Source organism: Thunnus thynnus, chromosome 10 (genome assembly GCF_963924715.1).
Source record: "Thunnus thynnus chromosome 10, fThuThy2.1, whole genome shotgun sequence".
NCBI lineage: Eukaryota > Metazoa > Chordata > Actinopteri > Scombriformes > Scombridae > Thunnus > Thunnus thynnus.
This window is the reverse complement of record NC_089526.1, coordinates 27,646,112-27,655,917: the sequence shown is the minus strand read 5'-3', so window position 1 is coordinate 27,655,917 and position 9,806 is coordinate 27,646,112. Positions and strand designations below refer to the sequence as shown.

The window sequence follows — 9,806 nt, the reverse complement described above, 5'->3', positions numbered from 1 at the left end:
TGATTATTACTCCCTGTAATGTTTGATATTATTCTGAAACCTCATTGTGAAAACTTGATACAGCAATTACAGAATGATGAGAGAAAAGGGTTGAAATATACTGAGATTTCAGAGTGTGCAGACTTTCTTCAATGTGTTATAAACACTTAATTACTGACAACTCTAGTAACCACTACAGATTCATGTATTTACAGTACTTGTTGATTCATTTATTTTTACAGGTGTGACAATGAATGTATTAATGGGGGAGGGGGCCCACTGATGCTGCATATATAAGGAGTGCAGACACCACTGTCACCAATAAAGGTATCCTTCACTGAGCACATGATACTCCTGTGATGAAGTTGTCCCCAAATATTTTCCTGATGTCTGTAAAGAATGAAGCTTTTGTGATGGAGAAATGTCTATAGAGCACAGAACAAAACAAACAGCATATTTGAATATAACATTTTAACTTTGTGTCACCCCCAGGTTACAATCACAAACTTCTAATTATTTATGTTTATTTATTTTAATTATTTATTCTTATTTTCTCTGTAATTATTCATTAGTTTTTTTTTTCTTATAAGTCCCCATCACTGCTCGGTAGTGTAAAAACATTTTCTACTGTATTATATTGCCAGTTTATTAGGTACACTTAGATAAAACTAATGCAGAACAATACAATGCAATACCTGCAATAAATCCTACATACATAAAGGTTACGATATTCAGTTTTTATTTCATCTTCCATCTGTATTAGGTTATACTGAGAGGTGTTTCTAATATTTAGCCTACCCTAATTCATATAAATGGGATGGACAAAATATTAGAAACACCTCTGAGAGTACAAAGCAAACAGTGCATGCTCTTGTTCTTGAGATACAGAAAAATAAACAACTTAACCAGCACAGCAACAGTAACCAAGGGGCAGGGCCTAGCAACAGGATTCAAATAAAACCTTTATATGCCTTGATGTCCCCAAACAGCCTTTTTATGTTTTTTGGTTCATAGGAAAACAAGAACACCTTGACACCAGTGATAGCAACCATTACAAAAAACAACAGGCATCACGTTTTGAGAGTCACACAAATATTAATTATCAATATTGCTCTTTGTTTTCGGTTTGGATTTGCCACATTGTTTAACAAGAGAAGGCCTGTGAATATGTTGAGAAGAAGAGAAGTTGAGAAGAAGAAGCTAAAAGCCCAAGGCTTCACCATGAAGGCCACCATGAAGAACACCGTGGTTGAAGGTCCCCCGGCTGCAGGGGCTTTTTGGGAGCGCCCTTCCAAACCAACAACCTTTCGCTCGTTCTATGAGCGTGGAGAGCTGCCACTGGCACTGCAGCATAAACCAGCACGCAACCGCGTTGTATGGAAGGTCGAGATTGAGAAGCTGGACTACCACCACTACTTGCCTCTCTTCTTTGATGGCTTATGTGAGACTGTTCATCCCTATGAGTTCTTTGCACGCCAGGGAGTCCATGACCTGCTGGAGCACGGAGGCCTCAAGATCCTGCCTGTCATCCCGCAGCTCATCGTTCCCCTCAGGAATGCTTTGAACACAAGGAACCGTCAGGTGATGGCCACCACCCTGAAAGTCTTGCAGCATCTGGTAATGTCTGCAGACAAGGTGGGAGAGGCTCTGGTGCCATACTACAGACAGATCCTCCCCATTTTCAACATCTTCAAGAACATGAATATAAATTGTGGAGATGGCATTGAATACAGCCAGCGTAAAAGGGAGAACATTGGTGACCTGATCCAGGAGACTCTGGAGATGTTTGAGCGTTTCGGAGGGAAGGACGCCTTCATAAACATTAAATACATGGTGCCCACCTACCAGTCCTGCATGATCAGCTGAGGGAGCTGTCAGATCAACGAAGCACAGACTTTAAGCTTTTTTAGTTGGATTGAATAAATGATGAAATGTTTTATTTAAGAACTGAGAACTTAATTATTTTGTAAAACTATTATGCAAGAGCATTCGTAAGATGTCTGTAACTGTCACAATGAAGCCATTTCAGTATACAAACAAATCCACAACTCACGTTACCCATCACTTATTTAAAGAATTTCTGTTCCATGCATTATTTATTAATTTAATAACAGCTTCATTTAGGCTGTCTGAAAGTCTTCTCCTTACATTGATTCACTTCCTGCAGCCATCTGAAGTCATTAGGACAGATAATGAGTGGTTTGTTACATTATGCTTATACTTAAACAGTAAACAAGGTTAAGTTCTGACTTTCAGCTGTAAACTGGTTGAACAGAGAGGGGTAGTAGCCCTTTTGATACATTCATATCAGTCACACTAGCAGCCTGGTTGTGGGCTTGGCAACAGCTTGGTTGGTTCACCACTTTGGTCCAAACTGAAATACCTCAACAAATATTTGGAGGATTTCTTTGAAATTTTGTGCAGATATTCATGGTCTGCTGAGGATGAATCCCATGAATAGTTATCCCCTGACTTTTCACTGGCATCACAATGACGCTGGCCTTTGTGTTTCTGAGTGAAATGTCTTAACAACTACTGGATGAATTGGAATGAAACTCAGTACAGATGTTCATGCTCCCTACAGGGTGAATTGTAATCACTTTGGTGATTCCCTGAATTTTTCTCTGGTGCCTGCATCATAAATATCATATGAATATCTTCATTACTTTTACTTTTTTTAAACATAAAGGTGCTAGTGGGAAAGGTATTAGTTATGTCAATACAGTGTGAATAAAGAATGTTGATAAAAGAAACATCACATTGGTGGTAGGACAATTAATTTAAAAAGTACATTTCTGAAAAAAAAAAATTAATTAGTTTTATCTCTTACAGTATTAGTCCTCATCACTGCTTAGCAGTGTTAAAAACGTTTTCTACTGTATTATATTGCCAGTTTATTAGGTACACTTAGATAAAACTAATGCAGAATAATACAATAGCCCTGCAATAAATCCTACATATATAAAGGTTATAATGTTAAGTTTTTATTTCATCTTTTTTAGAGAGGTATTGCTTGATGTTATGGTAATTTTGGGGGGTAGTATGTGGTGCTGTTGAACTGTATTAGGTTATACTGAGAGGTGTTTCTAATATTTAGCCTACCCTAATTCATATAAATGGGATGGACAAAATATTAGAAACACCTCTGAGAGTACAAAGCAAACAGTACATGCTCTTGTTCTTGAGATACAGAAAAATAAACAACTTAACCAGCATAGCAACAGTAACCAAGGGGGTGGGGCATAGCAACCGGATTCAAATAAAACCTTTATATGCCTTGATGTCCCCAAACAGTCTTTTTATGTTTTGCTTCATAGGAGAACAAGACCACCTTGACACCGGTGATAGCAACCGTTACAAAAAGCAACAGGCATCACATTTTGAGAGTCACACAAATATTATTTATTTATATTATTTATTTATTATCAGCATTGCCCTTCCAAACCAACAACCTTTCGCTCGTTCTATGAGCGTGGAGAGCTGCCTCTGGCACTGCAGCATAAACCAGCACGCAACCGCGTTGTATGGAAGGTCGAGATTGAGAAGCTGGACTACCACCACTACTTGCCTCTCTTCTTTGATGACTTATGTGAGACTGTTCATTCATATGAGTTCTTTGTACGCCAGGGAGTCCATGACCTGCTGGAGCACGGAGGCCTCAAGATCCTGCCTGTCATCCCGCAGCTCTTCATTCCCATCCGGATTGCCCTGAACACAAGGAACCGTCAGGTGATGGCCACCACCCTGAAAGTCCTGCAGCATCTGGTAATGTCTGCAGACAAGGTGGGAGAGGCTCTGGAGATCTAGAGACAGATCCTCCCTGTTTTCAACATCTTCAAGAACATGAATATAAATTGTGGAGATGGCATTGAATACAGCCAGCGTAAAAGGGAGAACATTGGTGACCTGATCCAGGAGACTCTGGAGATGTTTGAGCGTTTCGGAGGGAAGGACGCCTTCATAAACATTAAATACATGGTGCCCACCTACCAGTCCTGCATGATCAGCTGAGGGAGCTGTCAGATCAACGAAGCACAGACTTTAAACTTTTTGAATTGGATTGAATAAATGATGAAATACCTGAAATACTGAAATACCTCAACAAATATTTGAAGGATTTCTGTGACCACCACGTCACTCTGCATCCTGGGTCTTGTTAATGTAAAGAGAAGCTGTTTAATCAAAGACTGAAGGAAGAGGTGAAATTTTCAGAGTACTCAATTAATTTGTACAACATTGCAGATGTAACAGATTAATGTAGGCATAGCTTATAAATTTCATTAAATCATTCCCGTTTATTATTTTTGTTCTACTGGGGCTGCATCTCCTACCTGTGTGTCATTTGGGGTTTGTGTGTGTGTATGTGTTCTACATAGCTACATAGGTGTGTGTGCGTGCGTGCACTGGGTCAAAACTTTTTCCAGTGACAGTCAGGGGAGCCAAGCAGACGCACACAAACACCATCAGCTGGTGTTTTTGTTACTTTGTATATATTATATAGGATCACTACTAAAGACCTGAGACCCAATGCTGCCTCATGCCTCTTAATTGAATACACCAAGGACACAATGCGGAACATCACAGGTGCAACCCAGCTGGCTACACAGACACAAAAGCAACTTGCCGGCAACTCCTCAACAAATGCAAGAACACAGTTTCTGGTTTGTTCTTTGGTCTGACATTCTGAAAACATCAACAAAATGTTTGAGTTAAGACTTTTAAAGGTTGTTGGTCTGAAGCAAACTCGATAGTGCTTGGAAATGAACAAAAGGAATACATCTCAAGCAAAAACAAACGTGACAAATTGTCAGTTGATGCATGCAACATGCAGCTCCAGATTAATCTCTTGAAATCTTGGTCTCCCCATGGTGGGTACAGCATTCATTTGGTCTTGACAGATTGGAAAAACGGACCTGAGTCAAGTGCTTAATGACAGCTAGCCAAGATACAGCCCTTTAAATGAGCTAAAACCAAGCAGCTAATAACCGTACACGTACAGTAGGCAATCCCTCCAGGATGTCCATGCAATTTATTGCAATGATTATCAGTTGAAGTCTTGATACAGAATCAGCATTATGATGTGTTTATTTTTTGCTTTTCACAGATACAATATTTAACAGACCAAATATTACATGTTAATTCAGACCAACCAGATGAAATTATAAAATTTTGTTACAATAAACGTCCACAACAGTATCAAATAATCACAAACTAGTTCTGTACCTAAGATTGTAGTTGGATGTCAGTTCTCACTGCCAGTCTAAATCGTGGTCCAAATCAAACTGGGATTTGTTGCTGTACAAATCACAATGTTGTTTTCTCCCACATTACAGTTAAATCTCATTCCTAGAGAATAGCTTCAGGGTCAGTATAGAGAGTTGGAATTGTTGCAGCAACTAAGAGTCTTTTCACACCTGAAAGTCTGAACTGAGGTTCATGTTTTTGTTACACTGCATACATTTTATCTGGTTTGTTTTGGTCTCACATTGCAATTATGTGAGCACACTAAAGAACTGTACATGACATACCTATGTCCTGATGTCAACACCTGCGCGGGCTGCGTCTCTCTATACCTGACATTGATTGGTTTGTAGATGGGCGTGCATCTGACGTAGGCGTGTTTTCAATTTGGCTGGTAGCCTTCTATTGCCATTTGAATTAATGGAGAAAAATGTACAGATTCATTTCATTGCCACTATAATAATATTACTATCATATCTTAAAAAGGCTTAAAATTTGTCCCTCTCATTGATCGATGCACTGCTTTTTCTAATGGCATCACAGACTTTTGTATACTGCTGCCACAGTTTCTTTTTCTCATTCCTCTCTCTCTTATCCTCTCCAAAAATACCTGGAAAGTGTCAGAGTTTTTTCATCGGATCATACTCCAATTAAAAGCTCGGTCTCCTCCTCACCCCATGCACTACTGCGGCCATTTTTCCTTTTTCCACTTCTGATGATAGACAGCCGGAACTTCCTGTTATTGGTTCGAAAGTCTGAACCATCCAAAAAAATTTTCACACTAGAAACAAACCAAACCATGGTTCAGTTTGAACCATACCTAGACCACCTCTTTTCTTCAGACAGGTTGTTCAAACAGGTTCGGCTATTTGGTCCGGGCCATGGTCCAGGTGAGGTTTCACACCTGTAACTTTGGCTCAGATCAAACTGAAAAGTCCAAAAGTCCAGACCAAACGAGGTAGGTGTGAAAGGGCCCTAAGGCCCATTTCCATGTAAGTAATGGCACATCAGTAATGTATTAAAGGTTCTATATGTAGAATTGTGAAGCAATTGACATGTATTGTAAAAAAAAAATAAAAATTGTTTTTTATTGCCAATGAGTAAACGGGTGCTAATGTAATGTAAAAAATAAGACCTTCCCCAATTTTCTCTGTTGTCTGTAAAAGCCTGTGGACTGATTTTTATGTGAAAGACTGAGGACAGATTTTCTGCAAAAATCCAGTGGATGTGATGTTTTTGCACGCTTCTGAGTGCCTTTCCTGTCTACCGCTAACATCAACAAATGATCGGCATAATGGCACAACAACACAACAAAAGTGGTGCTATCCGACTAGAAACAACCTGCAGATATTAGCTCTCCAGCTAATGAGACAGCTAGCTGCCTCTGTGGGACACTGAATGGAACTGGACCATTGTTAATGTTATTAATTACACCTGGGCTTTTCCTGCTTTAACAAGTCAAAATAAACGGTCCAGTGGAAAGTGTTTCGTATATTTTCTGTGTTAACAGTGTTAATTATCGATCATTAAAATTGACATAAATTAATGTGTAGTGAAGCTTTTGCCTCAGCATGATTTTGCTTAGCGCTTACTGAAGAAATGCAAGCATTTCAAAAATTAAAGGATTTTTTGTACAATTATCTTGTCTTGATATGTATAAAACCTCCAAAGACTTTTATTTCAGAAGTACAGTATTTAGCGTTCTTTTCAAATTTCTGCATCCATACAGAGGTGTGGAGGAATTCAGCACCATTGTCTGCACTCGATTTATTTCATACACAAATATGACACATATTGGAAAGAATTTTTTACTTGCCAAACTAACGGCAAATATTTTTGCCAATTTTCACAGTGCTCTTCTTTTTTTTGTGATGCCACTTTGTTTTTTAACAAATAGCTGAAAATGCAGATACAGTGCAGTTATAAATCAACAAATAATGCTAATGAAATCTGAATGTGCACAATATAACATACTTGCAAATGGCTCATTAAATTTAATGGATGTAATATTAACATTTCGAGATATTAAAATAAGTATGTTAAGTATGTTTATTTTGGAACTGGCCATCTCTGACAGATTTCCATGTGCTAAAAGCCTCCTCTCAGCTGAAGTGAAGCCTCTATTCTCCACTGTGACTTCATCCCAGCTAAACCCTTCAGCCACAGCAGACAAAGATGTCCTGATATGATAAAAGGAGACAGTAACTCCAACTGTCTTTCAAGCTGGTGTAGTTTTCATACAAAAACATTTCAAGTGCTCATGAAGACTCCATGAGCAACTTTCAACAAAACAAAAAACACAGAAGATTGTGTGCAAAGTGATGGACGCTCTGTTGTCTAGAGAGGAGATGGCAACATCTTCACTGTCTGGGAAATACTCCAATGCCCATAAATACAAAGCGCCACAGTCACAGCTGTGTCCTGCTAAGATTAAAGCAATTTATGGTGAGCTTTGTGAAGTATTGTGTTTTCCTGTGGGCCCATATTGTATCACCAAGTTACCATAACAGCCTTTACAAAAGCACACAGATCTGAGCTTTTATAAATTTTAAACTTCAAAATCTTGTTGGACCCATTAAGAACTATTTCTTGGTATCATATTGTTTGCTGGATTTGGAGGCACCAGCTGTGAGGGTTGATGTATCAACTGCTAGTTCCATTTGAAAAGACGTGTAGCAGGGATCATTAAGACAAATCGCTTTCTCTAGTCTTCCTGAATGTTTGAATTTCTTCAGAAGGAGACCGTAGAAAAAGAACTACTGAGTATTTCATTGGAGAACAAAATAGTGGAAACATACACCACTGGAGAGTAAGACCTACATAAAACCTTCCACAGACCTGCAGACAGACAGCAGAGCGGAGCAGAGGAGAGAGACAGAGACAGCAATGTAACCGAGTCCCGACCTGCACGCTGTTATTTGACTTGTCTTTTTTTTTCTTCTCAAAAAACAAATAATTTTTAAAATATTTGTAAAAACCCACTATTTGTGCTTTTCTGAATACTGTATTTGTATTTTGGCTCCACTCCTAGTTTGAACACCCTAAAGAATGAAGGTGCCAAAACTTTTTTTTTTTCCTGCTTTTCTGTATAATAAGTTATATACCCACAACGGTGGCTGGATCTGGATTTGTGCATGTCTCCTGCTTCAGAGATGTATGCTTCCACCATTCTGTTTTCCACTTTTTCCCCAGTTTGCTTGAACACCTGTTGTGTCCTCAGATCTCTAAGCACTTGAACCACACCACCTTTCTTTTAACTGAGTATTTTATTTAGAGGATAATCCAGCTGTAGACATGTCTGTAGTAACAGTTAGACAAAGAGGACTGAATAGTGTGGGTGTTTTTTGTCAGCAGAGATTTCGGCTAAAATGTAAAAGAAAACAACATTAAAAGAGAGAGTTGGTGAATTTCATGAATATGGATGAAACCAGGCTACGATGATGTAAGAACCTGTGATGGTAAATTTTCATGGAAACTAGAGTTTGTTGTATACTATCAAAGTTATCGTCACTTCACTTTTAAGAATTGTGGACTTCTAATAGTAAGGTCTGCAGTGGATGTAGAGTTTTCTTAGAAAAGTGAGCTACAGAAGCTAGTGGAACAGTGGCTAGCCCGGACGTGAAGTCATCACTTGAGCTCTCTTTTCCTTTAGATTGCCAGATGTTTGACTTGAAAGTTATGTACCACATTAACTCACATGTAAATGGAAGCTTCAAAGTGTTTTATATGTGTGTGTGTGTGTGCGTGTGTTTGTAAAAACACATAAAAAAAATGTAAAAATACATTTAAGAAACCTACATTGTGCCTTAGAAGATGTGAGCAGTAATGTCAAATGTAAATGAGAAAAATATGAAAAACACAGGTATTGTCCTTTAATTTTGATCAATACTGTATGTATAAAGAACTGCTCAACAATTTACATCATTCAGTGTTACATGTTTTAATCAAGGTGAAACATGGTTGCTCATCTAAAATAATTACAAAATGACTCAACTTGCTTTTTATTTTAAAAGTAGATGAATCGCATGATAAACATTCACATATTTTTATTAGTATAAAGCTTCATATAGATGCTGAATCTATATACAGTCTGGTGATAATATACAACCACTGAACTTTAACTTTCCATTATTAAAAAAAGACTGTGCCAGAAATTATTAGCTTTTTACCTTGATTTACTGATTACTAAATTCAAATTAAAGCGAGAACAAGATTTAATTGGGTTTCATTTCAGGCCTCAAGGCAGTAACAAATAGACAAAATCAGACAGACTGTGGAGTCTGGACACCAATTTACTGTCAGATCATTTCCAGACAATTACTCTATATATATTTTTTAATCTAACCTAGATTTATTTTGACATGCATTCTGATTTCCTATCACTAAATTAATTGATCATAATCAAAATACGACATTATTCTAAACTTAGACTTGCTGAGTTACAGTTTTCATTGCTCTGCACATGTTCTTTCTTTCTTTCTCTTAATCTTCAGTGAAAGTATTCCAAAATATACTCAGACACATGCACACAATCTCAAATTAACAGATTCTTTTCTCTCTCTCTCTCTCTCTCTCTCTCACACACA

At 38.0% G+C, this 9,806-nt stretch overlaps 1 protein-coding gene and 1 pseudogene across 1 annotated transcript; both read left to right on the top strand.

Annotated features, from left to right (window-relative positions):
* Nucleotides 1-1,008: 1,008 nt before the first annotated feature.
* On the top strand, nucleotides 1,009-2,027 carry LOC137190613 (parkin coregulated gene protein-like). Its single transcript, XM_067600151.1, has one exon. It carries the CDS (start codon nucleotides 1,147-1,149, stop codon nucleotides 1,843-1,845), a length of 699 nt encoding a protein of 232 aa, XP_067456252.1. The 5' UTR covers nucleotides 1,009-1,146; the 3' UTR covers nucleotides 1,846-2,027.
* Nucleotides 2,028-2,469: 442 nt separating this feature from the next.
* Nucleotides 2,470-4,380, top strand: LOC137190680 (parkin coregulated gene protein-like; annotated as a pseudogene).
* Nucleotides 4,381-9,806: the final 5,426 nt, after the last annotated feature.

Bases quoted from the DNA above. Each gene is read 5' to 3' on its own strand.
- LOC137190613 (XM_067600151.1), top strand. From the start codon at position 1,147: ATGTTGAGAAGAAGAGAAGTTGAGAAGAAGAAGCTAAAAGCCCAAGGC.